Genomic DNA, 15,094 nt, shown 5'->3' on the forward strand with positions numbered 1-15,094 from the left:
GGTCATGACTACCCAGGTGACCTACATGTCTGTCTTACAGGTCATAACATACATTTCAAGAAACCTAAAGAAATTACCTTGGGCAAAGACTTCTACATAGTGACCTGATTTTATTGTCCATTCTTTCTGTGGTCACAAAATAACATACTAAGTTCAGCTGTCAAAGCCGTGGAATATGGCCTGTATTGTAAGCCACATATACCTATGACTAACTCAAACCAAGCCTTCCTTACAGCTTGGTACTATGGAGTGACTGTAATGTTTGTGATTATATTAATGAACATATACTGTATACATTACATGATTCTGTATGATATGCATTTAAAGGGAGTTTGTGTGGGCCCAAATGCCTCCCAAACTGATAGCAATGCCATGTAGGGGTCTTTAATATAAGCGGAACAATACCTTTGCGACCAAAACCCAATGTAGCAATGCAAGGATTTTTATGTATACAAAAATTAGTCTGCAAGGGGCAACATGATGGCTCAGTGGTTAGCACTGCAGCCTTGCAGCACTGGAGTCCTGGGTTCAAATCCCGCCAGGAACAACATCTACAAGGAGTTTTTGTTCTCCCTGTGCTTGTGTGGATATCCTCCCATTCTATAAAGACATACTGATAGGAAAAGAAAAAAAAGGTACATTGTACATTGGGGCTCACAATCTACAATTTAAAAAATAAAAAAAAAATCAGCCTGCAAATGCATCAGGGGCTGGGTCTGATATGCCAGATTTACCTACAGACTCTCCTCTGGAATTGCTGTGATTTATATTTTTGGTGCTGCCTGTGCCTCTACTGTCTGTAGACAAATCTGGAAAATTTAGTCCGCCCACTTGTGGGTTGATTTGCATAACCATAAAAAGATGAATATCTCTGCATTGTGTCATCGATTTGTTCACCACAAATGTATGTTTCTGTTCCTATTCAAGGCCACAACATGACACTAGTATTGATCTGGAAACATTTCAGACTGGATAGACTCCATTTAAACAATTTTATAGCACAGGACTTACTTCTTCTCCTCTGTCTCCAGGAAGGCCTTGGTCTCCTTTAAAGCCTTGAACCCCCTTTGAAGAAAAGAAAAATATTGACTTTCAAGGATTTATGTTTTTCATATTTTAATACTATTAATTTTTTAATCCTAGAATACAATGTCATTATTTGTTCCAGGAAACGTCATAGGCCTAGTTTAGTCTGATATCATTAAGATAATTCGTCCCTTATCGAATGCCTTAAAAATACAGAATTCTACAGACACAATTACAGACTGAATCACCTTGTTAGATAAATTAACATGTATGTATATATACAGTGGGGCAAAAAAAGTATTTAGTCAGTCACCAATAGTGTAAGTTCCACCACTTAAAAAGATGAGAGGCGTCTGTAATTTACATCATAGGTAGACCTCAACTATGAGAGACAAAATGAGAAAACAAATCCAGAAAATCACATTGTCTGATTTTGTAAGAATTTATTTGCAAATTATGGTGGAAAATAAGTATTTGGTCAGTAACAAAATTTCATCTCAATACTTTGTTATATATCCTTTGTTGGCAATGACAGAGGTCAAACGCTTTCTGTAAGTCTTCACAAGGTTGGCACACACTGTTGTTGGTATGTTGGTCCATTCCTCGATGCAGATCTCCTCTGGAGCAGTGATGTTTTGGGGCTGTCGCTTGGCAACACGGACTTTCAACTCCCTCCAAAGGTTTTCTATAGGGTTGAGATCTGGAGACTGGCTAGGCCACTCCAGGACCTTGAAATGCTTCTTACAAAGCCACTCCTTCGTTGCCCTGGCGGTGTGCTTTGGATCATTGTCATGTTGAAAGCCCCAGCCACGTTTCATCTTCAATGCCCTTGCTGATGGAAGGAGGTTTGCATTCAAAATCTCACGATACATGGCCCCATTCATTCTTTCATGTACCCAGATCAGTCGTCCTGGCCCCTTTGCAGAGAAACAGCCCCAAAGCATGATGTTTCCACCCCTGTGCTTTACAGTAGGTATGGTGTTTGATGGATGGAACTCAGTATTCTTTTTCCTCCAAACACGAAAAGTTGTGTTTCTACCAAACAGTTCCAGTTTGGTTTCATCAGACCATAGGACATTCTCCCAATACTCTTCTGGATCATCCAAATGCTCTCTAGCAAACTTCAGACGGGCCCGGGCATGTACTGGCTTAAGCAGTGGGACACGTCTGGCACTGCAGGATCTGAGTCCCTGGAGGCGTAGTGTGTTACTGATGGTAGGCTTTGTTACATTGGTCTCAGCTCTCTGCAGTTTATTCACTAGGTCCCCCTGCGTGGTTCTGGGATTTTTGCTCACCGTTCTTGTGATCATTTTGACCCCACGGGGTGAGATTTTGCATGGAGCCCCAGATCGAGGGAGATTATCAGTGGTCTTGTATGTCTTCCATTTTCTAATTATTACTCCCACAGTTGATTTCTTCAATCCAAGCTGGTTGCCTATTGCAGATTCAGTCTTCCCAGCCTGGTGCAGGGCTGCAATTTTGTTTCTGGTGTCCTTTGACAGCTATTTGGTCTTCACCATAGTGGAGTTTGGAGTCTGACTGTTTGAGGGTGTGCACAGGTGTCTTTTTATACTGATAACAAGTTTAAACAGGTGCCATTACACAGGTAATGAGTGGCGGAAAGAGGAGACTCTTAAAGAAGAAGTTACAGGTCTGTGAGAGGCAGAAATCTTGATTGTTTGTAGGTGACCAAATACTTATTTTCCACCATAATTTGCAAATAAATTCTTACAAAATCAGACAATGTGATTTTCTGGATTTGTTTTCTCATTTTGTCTCTCATAGTTGAGGTCTACCTATGATGTAAATTACAGATGCCTCTCATCTTTTTAAGTGGTGGAACTTGCACTATTGGTGACTGACTAAATACTTTTTTGCCCCACTGTATGTGTATGTATGGTCCAGCTGATACGGTGATCACAGTTATACTTTGGGCAGCCATTCATCTTAGATAACAGCTTTCTCCCCTGACCGCCTCATACACATGCCTGATCGACTTGGCCAAGTTTCCATGTGTCCTAAACTGAGAGAAGGGAGAAAGCTGCAACCAGAAACAATAGTGGACAAAAAAAAATCAGACACTGAAATTCATTATGTCCTATCCTTCTTTCTCCTGACATCTGGAGGTAGGGAAATTCAAGACAACCCCATATACATTAAATAGTTGACCAGTGTCACTGAAGTTTGGCTGACATTCATCTAATGTGTAGAAAAAGACATTTCAACTTAGTGACATGATAGCTGAATCATCCACTTCATGTATAGTTATGGAGAGCTCACCTTTAGTCCTGGTATACCTGGAGATCCTGGTTTCCCATCTAGCCCAGCATCTCCATCCCTTCCAGCAGTGCCAGCTATTCCCTGCATCCCTGGAGGGCCAGGCAACCCCTGTCAAATAGATAAACACAGAATAGACACTGAGTCCTGTATGATACATGATACCGACAGCACCGTGGATGAGAACGTATGTAGATAGAAAAATAAGTAATTTATATGCCCCATAAGAATTGGGGAAGGGGTTTGGTTTGGAAGCAAGGACTGGAATATTCAGGCTTGAAAGAGGATCTGTCACCTTGTCTGACATGTCTGTTATAGTAAATACTTGCATTCTCTTCATTAATAACAATTATGACACTTCTTATGTCCCTACACTCTTACACCTATCAGCGTAGAATGGACTGTTTCAAGCTGTGTGGGAATTTACCCCTAAGGCTTCAGAATTATTTCACATGGAAGACAATTATTTACAACAGACATTTTAGGAGAACTGATACTTAACGGTGAAGTCCCAGCTGGACAAACCTCTCTGATGCTATAGCCATGCAACTAAAACTGATGTTTTACCTGCAACAATGTGTGGCCATTGGTTTCCGTGGATGTGAATCGCCTTCATTGCCACATTGCATATCCTTATCCTAATTGACGGGGGTTAAGGTCATGGGCAGATTTACATTTCTAGGAATTCTATTGATACATATCTACTGCAAACAGCAAGTGACTGGTCATAGAACAAACCATACCGTATGGCCGCGCTGCCCTTTCACTCCTGGCCAACCTGGGGGTCCAGTTATACCCTGTATATAAAATTAGCATTCCATTAATGCAATTAATTCATTTCATTACATTACAAATGAAGTGCCTGTAATAGCCAGGAACAATGACACCACAGGACTAAATGGAAAACTGTGATCTATAAAAAAAATTTACACATTACAGTATGAGATTTGCATTTGAGGCCTTAAAGGGGTTGTACCTTTAAGGGCACTTATTCCCTATTCAGCAAATAGGGGACAAGTGTCAGATCGCTCGGGGTCAAGCCACTGGGTAAAGTCTCCTTGTTAATGGAGGGCCAGTGTCAGTGGCGTAACTAGGAATGGTGGGGCCCCGTGGCGAACTTTTGACATGCCCCTCCCCCAAAACCGACGCCGAAGACCTCGAACGACCCCCCCCCCCCCCTCCTCCGCACTCTATTATTTCCCTTAGTAAGTCCTGCACACAGTATTATATCCATTAGTGTCCCCTGCACACAGTATTATGTCCCTTAGTGGCCCCTGCACTGCAGCGGTAGCGGCTGTCACCGGGCCCCCTAATGGCCCGGGCCCTGTGGCAGCTGCCTCCGCTGCCTCTATGGTAGTTACGCCCCTGGCCAGTGTACTTGCATGACCGATACTCCATTCACTTCTATAGGGCTGTGGCCGCTGCCGGAGATTGGAGTCCTGGCAGTCCCATAGCAGTGAATGAAGTGCAGGTCATGCAAGTTCACTGGCCTTCCATTCACAAGGTGGTTTTAGGAGGGATTTTTGTTTCCCTGTTTGCTGGATCCCCAGAGATCTGCCACTTCCTTCTGGATAACAGATAATTGTCCTTAGGCACAAAACCCCTTTAAAGATTGTGAGCATAACTGGGCTGTAAAAGAGAATTATTTTTATATCAATAAAAACAATCCTAAAGACAAAAATTTGCTGGGCTTCTTACCGGAGTGCCTGGCCTGCCATGTATACCAGGGAGACCTGTTGGACCGCGGCTTCTCTATAAGAAAGGCAAAATGGTCACTTTCAGTGCAGAGTAGTTGAAATAACACAATTAGAAGCCGGCTAATATCAACTCAATCTTAATATATAGTACAACTTCTAAGCAATTGGCGGGGTGCAATACAAGGCGCCAACATATAAATGTAAATATATATTTTACAAGAAGGTATGTAAAGGTAGAAATAACAGTGACCACAAGAATTTCCTCTCCTGTACAAGCCCTGCGGTGTCAGCTTGTTTGGACAAGTGAGGCTTAGTAAATAGCTATACACCGGTATATAGTACTTATAGTATGCATCACCGTCATCACGATCCTAACTGCAGGTTTTACAGCAGAGGAATAGGACGGTGTCTTGAGGGCAATAATAACATCTATAAGATGGATAGACCTGCGATCTATCTATCTATCTATCTATCTATCTATCTATCTATCCATCCATAGCCTGCACTATACTGGATAGTCTCTCCTAAAACCATCTTTTTCATCTCAATGTTTCAAGGAGAAAGTACACCCTCCATTGACCTATGCGGGTTGTAATATAGAGCACAACAGGCATCCTTATTGTACAGTGCATTATAACTTGAGGCTAATGTGGAAACATGACGGATTGTGATTATTCTTAACTCCTTCCATGCTGGTATACAGATGATAATGACAAGTCCCTCTAGCTGAGCTAATTACAAATGTAGATGTATGACACCTCTTTGGTTGCTATGGATTCACAAAGTGTATGCATATTTTTCAAAAATCTGCATCTTAATGAATCATTTTGGAATATGCATGGATTAGATATTGCAAAGTAAGATTTTGGATATGAGCAAGTTTAAACAATATCTTTTGGTTGCAAGACATACAAATCTGATGGATTTCTTGTGACTGGTTAGTGACAATTCATTTTCATTTCCTGCAACGTGACACTGTCACAATGTATCTCTTGTAGAAATCTAATGGGACACTAAAATTCACATATTGTAAAAAGTAATGAGATTCTAAGGTAGTTCTACATATGGAGTTACAAGGTACATGTCAGATTAGCGTCCAGGGATAATAAATCCGGCAATGTTATGCTGATATCATGTGGACGTCGGCATATCCTGCTCCTTTTTGCGTGTGTTTGTTTTTTGGAAACGCAATGACATCATTATAGGAAGCATAGTGACAACTCCCTACAGAAAGCCTTGTGGAAGAAGTGAGAATGAAGTATGCTAAACCTAGTGTAGAATGATATTATAGTATTTAGTAATCTCCTCATAGAAGAAGACTATAGGACAGAAGAGGGTCCATTGTACCAAGAGGTCAGGACACTTGTGATAACGTAGGGCACACTCACAGGCCAGCCGACGTACAGCAGCTGATAAAAAGACGTTTGCTGGAAGAGAAGATGAGAAATAATCATTGGTAAAACAGACAACAAAGATGAATGAGGGTAATGATATGTACTGAGGGCTAAATGCGGAGTTATACATATCAGATATGAAGTAGCATCACTGACACATAATGGCCCATTGCATAGATCTGTGAGCACGTCTATTCCCATGTCAGTGTTCCAGTATTAGAAAAGGCACATTGAAGGACAAAGATGGAGCACATGCTGTGTATCAAATTTAATATGACTTTTGGACACTTTTTATAGCTAACAAGACAGCTTTGAAGGTTTATAGAAAAGGGGCACAGATGAGAGGAGTCATAAGATTTATTAATGGTGTGCGCTAAATATTGCAGAGTAAGCCAACAAAACGGTAAGGAAGAGAAAAGTGTAGCAAGATATAGACAAGCATTGTAGAGCTGGCATTGTACAGGTTATAATATCTACCTGACAAACTGACTTACATAGAATGCTGCCCAGTCCTCAGGAGAGTTGCTCCATATCATTATGGTAGGTAATCCTGGGGGTCCACGCGGTCCAGGATTTCCTGTCATCCCCATACGTCCCATAACACCAGGATCCCCCTTTAATAAAAAAAAATTCAGTGAATATAAAATCAGTAACATAATCCACAATTAATTTACAGACCAGCTCTTAGCCACACATCTCAGCATCTCCCTTCCTGCCACATAAGGTGATCTATATGCAGATTTTCACTTACCTTATCTCCTTTAGGACCAATAAACCCAGGCCGACCACGGCAGCCCTGGAAAGTAAAGACAGATTGATAGAATTTGCATTGGGAAATGACATAGGTGTATAGGATTTCTTTTCCTACTACTTACTATAGTGATCGAACAGTATTTCACAACATCTGGAATGCTGAAGGTTCTTGATCACTGTCCTACATGCTCTTTGTTAAATTAGCTGCATTCTCTATTTCATCCTCTAGAGGTCAGTGTTTACATTGTTTCATTGTACTGCAGATGTTTTGCATTATGACTAATGAATTTATTGGGTATAGTATGGGATACATAACAGGGACAGGGCAGCTCTAGTTTATATACTGTATAGTATGGGATACATAACAGGGAGAGGGCAACTCTAGTTTATATACTGTATAGTATGGGATACATAACAGGGAGAGGGCAACTCTAGTTTATATACTGTATAGTATGGGATACATAACAGGGACAGGGCAGCTCTAGTTTATATACTGTATAGTATGGTATACATAACAGGGACAGGACAGCTCTAGTTTATATACTGTATAGTATGGTATACATAACAGGGACAGGGCAGCTCTAGTTTATATACTGTATAGTATGGGATACATAACGGGCTGGGGAGCTCTAGTTTATATACTGTATAGTGTGGGATACATAACGGGCTGGGCAGCTCTAGTTTATATACTGTATAGTGTGGGATAGTCCAGAATATTAGCCCACTCTTCAGTGATGTTGGGAGGTTCCCACTTTTTGCGGAAACCCTCTGGATGTTTTGGGAGAATTGGAAAGTATAGAATCGCTTCATGTACTGTTATAAAGTTTACGGCTCCATTTCTGTCCTATTTGCACTAGACTACTATAAATTGGTTTTCAGGGTACGGTTTACGAGACCAGGGATCAGCAACCTTCGGCACTCCAGCTGCTGTGAAACTATAATTCCCAACATGGCTCCATTTACTTCAATGAACAGCCGAGCATTTATGCATGCTAAGAGTTGTAGTTTTACAGCAGCTGGAGTGCTGAAGGTTGCCTACCCCTGTACTAGACTATTCTCAGGATAGGTCATCAATATCTGACCGGTGGGGTCATACACCTGATACACCTGCCAGTCAGATGTCCTCAGCTACTACTGGGTGTCCGGATTATACAGTGGATATGGCAGTTAACAAACAGCTCCACCTACTATGTACTGGCAGTGCCAGAATACTGCAGCTCAGCCCCTATTCACTTCAAAAACCTTTGTCTGAACAAGGCTTAATTATAGCGCATGTACTGAGATTCGCCAGGCAGGACAATGTACACTACATTACTCACAGGACGACCCTGTGGTCCTGGATACCCCCGGACTGCCTTCTTCTTTGTTTTTCCAATTGAAGGAGCAGTCACCCGTACAACTCCTGAGTCTCCTGAACCAGCCCCTGTGGGATAGTCTTCTTTGGATGAGGTAGGTTGCATTATGGTACTTGTCTCCAGCCTTTGTACTACTGGTGTGGTTGTACGTGTCATCAGGTTGACGGACACATTCATCATTGGTGTAGGCAATGGGCTTGGTTTGGTGATGGTAAAGTTTTTGGTAAGGTCTACAATGTCACCCGTTAATTTGTCAATAGGAAGCTGTCCCACCACTACAGAACTTTTCTCCTTCTTCTCTGTTGTGATATTTTCTTCAGTCGTGTCCAGTTTCTTGTGAACTTCGTCTTTCTTTATTGTTTTACTGATGGTCCCATGGACAAGAAATGTATTCTGACCAGAGGCTGGTATGAAACCCTCTTCTTTCAGCACTGATAAGTCCAGCTCATTCAGGTATTTGTGGGATGTAGTGTCCATTGTCTGCTCAGCAATGACTCCATGCCCTCCTAGCTCCTTCTCTGATGTGTTAGACTGAAGACCCTGGGGAAGATACGTCACAATTTGTTAAAAATGATCATACAATTTATGCATAAAGACAAAGCAAGCAAGTCCTAAACTATACATTAGACTGTCTATATAAACTGTATGTCTAATAGACTGAGCCACATTTATCACATGGATGATAATCCTGGTCCATTCTTAGACTGTCTAGTATAACTTTACACAACCTATTCGTTGGCTTAGTTTTTGCCCCCAAAAAATCACCATGATTTTGGTTCATGATGTTGCACCTTCAGTCACATCCCATTCCAATTGGACCACAACCTTTTCCCTATAAACCAAACCATGAATGAGAGTGCAGGCTGAGGCTCTCCTGAGGTGAGAGTATCATAGACGACGCCTTGGATAGCACATTCGGTTGTGTGAACAGAGCCTAAAATGATAAAAGGATCTCAGGCTAAGTTCAAGCCATTAAGAAACTACTGAAACTTGAAAAGTTCTTTATGGATTCAGTTTTGAAATGGCGAACAACTGGCAGACCCCATTATAGTAATGGTGACATGTGTAGCTGCGAAAATAGTGGTCCAGCATTCTGTTGTTTGGGTACTCAGGTGGAACCGAACAATGAAGAGCCGGATGCAGATGTGAACCTAGCCTCAAACTGCTGCTAAATGCGGTGCAAGGCATGTATGCCAGTTTTTTTGTGCAAACTATGTCAGAATTCTAATGAATAACATTTTAATGAATAAATCTATCTCTGTGTGCATGGGATCAGCTTATTACGGGAGATCACTGGAAGATTGTGCGAGTTTCTCTGATTTGCTGGATAAGTCTGGTCTGCTCATAGTGAAATTGTTAGATTGAATGTTGTGATGAACACCTTAGCGGTCACATGGTTACTGAATATAATCTGATGGGTATGATCAGCTTTACCAGAACACACAACATACATCTTATACATTATAGTCCAACACACGTGGTATTCTGTAGGTTGTGAGGCAATGAAAAGGTGCCCATACACTTAAGATACCTGTCAGTTGAACAACAACTATTCCTCCCATCCCATCTATATACTTGCACACTTGGCTTTGTGAGTGTGCATGTGTTTTCAATGCAGAAAGGACACCCCATACACGTGAGGTTGTCAGCCGGTCCTGTTGAATGCTCATCATATCCAATAGGTATTAGGTTGTTGGTGATTCCTGTTGAAATTTTCAGAATCCACCAACTAAAATCTAAAGTCTTCCATTAGCCTTAGTCCATGGGATAGATACACAAAGATGTTCCTGACAACCTCCACTGTCTACAAACAATTATTCTTTGGTCAGGTTTAATGGCTTGTTAGAACAGAGGAAGTAACACAGTGTAGCGAAGTGCCAGATAAACAATGTAATGTCCGCCCTCTGTCCAGACTGTGCCAGAAGTGTGTCCTCATCATAATGATCGGAAGAACCAGACAACATTACTGCTCCTCCTCATCAAAGGGTCTCCCTGTGTAAACTAATGCAAACCATTGTCTGGGTGTACATCATTCTGCTGCATGTCACATAGCGGCCTCAGGCTTGTGGCACTTGGTAAATTATTGGGCTTTTATCAAGATTTCTGTATCTTTGGCTGTCATGATGTAGAGCGTTACTTTGGTGCCTTATGGGTTGCATCTGGTCCTGCTGTGCTGGTCCTAGAGGATGATGAAAGTGAAGTGATGAGTACTGTATGAGTTACTAGCCTTGTCACATCCCATTGAAAGGTTTTGCAATCACTAGGATTGTGATGACGTAGGTGTTGCAATAGATTTAAATCCCCCCATGTCCAAGTGCTACCTGTCCCTCATTAACTTACTCAGTACTGCAGGCTATCCCCATTACCTCTGTTACCTGAGCCTCCATTCTTCATGTTACAGATTGCTGCTACAGTTTGCACAATTTACTTGTCATTACTGGGCATTATTGGAATATTACTGGTATACTACCAGGTGACCATACTAGCTGCTATTACTGATGGTGCTGACATGGTCCATGACTGAGATACAAAGGTGGCATATTATTAACTGGTAGAGTACTATATTACTTATCACTATCGACTAACCCAGTCTCCCTTATTGATGCTGGGCACTACTACATTTGGTATATAACTTGTCACTTTATGTACGGTATAGTATATGGCATTAATGGGCAATACAACCATTAAGTGTAGAATACTGGACACAGGCATATAATTTTAATCTCCTGGGCTCCAATGCAAAATCTGTAATGGGGCCCCCGTGCTACCATGTGCCATTTAGGATATTGGTATATAAAATAATCCTTTAATAGTCTCACCATGGGGAAATTCAGTGTGTTACAGCAGCATAGACACAATAATCATACAAAATACAAATACAAAGAGCTCCACGGTAGAGACATTACAGTGACAGTAGGTACAGACATAAAGGTAAGAATATAGTAGGATTTATGTAGCAGAGAGACCTTTGGGTCCCCCTTAGGTTCCAGTAGTTACTGCTTCACCACTATCGCTACATTCATTACTAGACACGAAGATTACACTTAATGTACCATTAAAGGGGTTGTCCATGATTAGAAAAACATGGATAACTTCTTCTTAAAACAGCACCACACTGGTCTACAGGTTGTGTGCGGTAGTGCAGATCAATATCATTCAATTCAAAGCAGTTCAGCTTTAATATACCTGCAGACAGGTTTGGCACTATTTGTGTAAAAGAATTTGCATGACTGACCATTGCTATTACTGCTGCAGTCATTCTCATTATTGGGGTATATTTACATGGGAAATTTTTATTACAGCTATGTCTTTGACTGTTTCATTCATCTCTATAGAATGCACATCCACCCAAGAAAATGATGAAAAGTCATCGATAGTCCCTCCAACATTGCTTTTGGCATGTCTCTGATGACATCACAATCTCATAAGACAAGTATTATCCTGAACCCTGGCGCATTTTTCTTTTCATGACCACATACTCAACAAGGCTAGAAAGGTTAACAACTATCTTGTACTTATAATGACAGTCTCATTGTCCACATTTTTACTGCACATTTGCACATCCAGCTTTACCTCCTGTTATGAGCTAAGCGGTGACTGTCGCGTGGCAGTCGTGTAAGGTCGCAGGTCGCTCCTTGACCCTATTGACCCATTAGATGAGATCTTGTGCAATCTTCATGTTGCATGACACATCAGGTCGCTCACCCTGAACCACCACAATATTCTGGGATCAAAACATCCTTCACTACTGATGCTAGGCGTCTCATTATACCCCTGACATACGTCGTTGTATGTAATACAGTTATATTACAGAGGTGTTGTGAGCTCTGCTTTTAATACACTGGCTATGGGCAGTTTAGACATTTATGGATTTGTTCACATCTTTTGGATATCTTATGAGTTTTCTACATATTAAAGTAACAGCAAAGTGGATGAGATTTTTAACAAATGAAAAAAATGGCGCCAGATCCAGAAATGGAAACAAATCTGAGGTGCGGATTGTAATTCTGCTGTGTGTCAATTTATGTTGCAGAGTTTCGTCCTTTGAAAATCTGCATGTGACATTTCTCTGGGAATCTGCAGTGTAAATTTGAGAAAAATGACAATGTACATTAGAACTTTAATAAAATGCACAGTAACCATGGTGTGCTAATAATTTGTTTAATCCCACCAATATCGTGCAGAGTAATATCTGCCATATTTACAGTGACAAAGAAATGTATGGTAGGTCCAAACAATGGAAGTCTATGGCACGGGTCAGGAATTACTGCCATATTGCCATGGCAGAAGACATAAACTTACTATGGTCACATCCTTGCATCAATAGTACAGACATCATTAGGATATATAGTGACAACAAGAATCAATCTAGAACAAATTAGTTTCTGGTAGGCAAACTGCAGAGCCTTGTAGTCCAACAGCAGCCAACAATGCACATTCTCTTCCACCAACCCTTTTAGATGATGTTAGGTGTAAGAGGTAGTTCACACGGAGTAAACTGGCGTGGATTTTGGTGTGTAATTTTACATGTGTAAAATAAGACCCCCATTAACTTCAATGACATTTTTTTACACGTGTAAAAAAAAAAAAAAAAAAAAAAAAAAAAAGTCAAAATACATGTTTAAAATGTCATTGAAGTCAATGGGAGTCTTATTTTACACGTGTAAAATTACACACCAAAATGCACACCAGTTTACTTCGTGTGAACCACCCCTAATACTACAATATATAACATGTTCTTACCTGAGCAGATGATGGTTCCCAGTAATTTACAACTAGGAGAATTTGGATAACACCCTGTACAGAGGCACCGACCATTGCTTTGGGCAGATTAGACATTGGAAGTTTGTCAGATACTCCTTGCTGGTACCTTTACCATTTGCTTTCTGTAGTGATGGTCCCAGCCCAAAAAGAAGGTGTGTCCGGGCTCCCCAAATAAACTACTGTTTATTGCCTCCCTGCCCCTTACAGATACCCTGTAAAGAGCCGAGAGCATTTGAAGTTGGTTTACCCCCCCCCCCCCCTACTGAGAACAGGGAGGGATGACCTTTTATCTTGTATGACTACCTGCAGGTTCTGCCTGAATGATGTCAGGCATGATGTGTAGGGTTACATTTTCTTTTTAGAAATGACACCGGGGTGCGATTCTTGGACCCCTCGCAGAAGAGGGAGTTAAATAAAACAGATTTTCCCAGCCTTGGGCTATTTTCTTCTTTGCATTTTGACGTTTTGTTATCTGTCATCACAGCAAAACTTCAAAGTAACCTAGCTAAGTTTACTTAAATTTATAGCAACCCCCCTCCTTGCCGCTCACTACTTCTCTCCTGTCAGCAAAGAAAATATAATGGACCTGATCTGCTCCATTGTGGGACATTATGCCGAGGGCTGGTACTTAAGAGGAGATTTATGGTAATCATCAGATTCTCAGGGTTGATGGGTTGTAGAGTATCAGCTCTGCGGTTCATAATCCGGGTAGTGTTCATTCCATACATATCAATAATGGACAAAAGAAGAATTTCAGACTTCTTACAGACTTCAAAGCTTTTCTAGCAGTAAATGTTGGTTCACTTTTTAACACCAAGTCATTTTTAGATCCAACATTCTGTACAGAATAATTTCTTTACAGAGAAGAAGCTGCTGTACAGAGCCACTGTATAGCTATCAAGATGATTGATAATATCTATTGTCTGCATTGAGTCACCACTAGGGGGAGCTTAGAAGCTTACTGAATACTGTGTTGTTATTGCGCTCCATGCATAAACTGTATGCAGTAAGCTTCCAAGCTCCCCCTAGTGGTGACCACATGTAGACAACCAGCAAAATCTGCATTAACAAGTGGTCCTTTGGAGAAAGGGTGGTCTGCTTAAAAAAAGACAGCTAGAATGTATAACATATGGTGGAAATGAAGATCTGTCATAAGAAGCCTGGCCTGAGTAAGGGGGGTGATCTGTTTAAAGAGGTGGTATATGAACTGTGGTTTAAACAGGTTGTCCAGAGCTACAAAAAAATTTTTGGAATTGTTTAAATGAACAAACTGAGTAATACTTAACCTTCTTGCTTCTCAGCTTCCCCTCTACAAGCTCCAGTTCTCCTTGAGCTGGTGGCTGCAGACTAGCTGCTTTGATGTCTACCATCCACTGCACATGCAGGAGATCTTCTATCCCTATCATTATACAGCACAACTGAGCTGTTTTGCTGGAAATCCAGCACTGGGGTGAGACAGTATAACACATATTAATCAGCAGTAGTCTCTGTGTGTGTGTCTGTGCCTCTCACTCTGCAATTGATCCCTTTTCTCCCTCCCCTCTCCATATACTTCTAAGCAAAGTTAATAATGATCCCTCAATGAAGCTTATAATCCATCTAGTGTCTTAAAATGGATTTTATCAGTAAATTAAGTGTTCATTGCAGGAGGTAAGGAATAGCACAAGTGCCTTCTAGTGAAGAAAGAAACATTTTTCTCTGATAAGATATATCATTTTTATCATTACTTGTACAATTGGCTTATGCAAAGTTTGTTGAAATTATGGTGCCCATTTAAAGGGGTACTCTGGTAATTAAAAATGATGTAGGATACCTTCAAGACTGGTGG

The 15,094-nt window shown here is 41.0% G+C and overlaps 1 protein-coding gene across 1 annotated transcript in view; it reads right to left on the reverse strand.

Annotated features, from left to right (window-relative positions):
• Nucleotides 1–15,094, reverse strand: part of LOC142184336 (uncharacterized) — a 206,109-nt gene that overhangs the window by 39,294 nt on the left and 151,721 nt on the right. Inside the window, exons 7-14 of the mRNA XM_075259133.1 lie at nt 8,467–9,042; nt 7,146–7,190; nt 6,889–7,008; nt 6,389–6,427; nt 5,002–5,055; nt 4,047–4,100; nt 3,307–3,414; nt 1,012–1,065 (exon numbers count right to left, since the gene is read on the reverse strand). Coding sequence (XP_075115234.1) covers nt 1,012–1,065; nt 3,307–3,414; nt 4,047–4,100; nt 5,002–5,055; nt 6,389–6,427; nt 6,889–7,008; nt 7,146–7,190; nt 8,467–9,042 — 1,050 coding nt within the window. The remainder of the gene's footprint in view (nt 1–1,011; nt 1,066–3,306; nt 3,415–4,046; nt 4,101–5,001; nt 5,056–6,388; nt 6,428–6,888; nt 7,009–7,145; nt 7,191–8,466; nt 9,043–15,094) is intronic.

This window comes from Leptodactylus fuscus, chromosome 11 (genome assembly GCF_031893055.1).
Source record: "Leptodactylus fuscus isolate aLepFus1 chromosome 11, aLepFus1.hap2, whole genome shotgun sequence".
NCBI classification, from domain to species: domain Eukaryota; kingdom Metazoa; phylum Chordata; class Amphibia; order Anura; family Leptodactylidae; genus Leptodactylus; species Leptodactylus fuscus.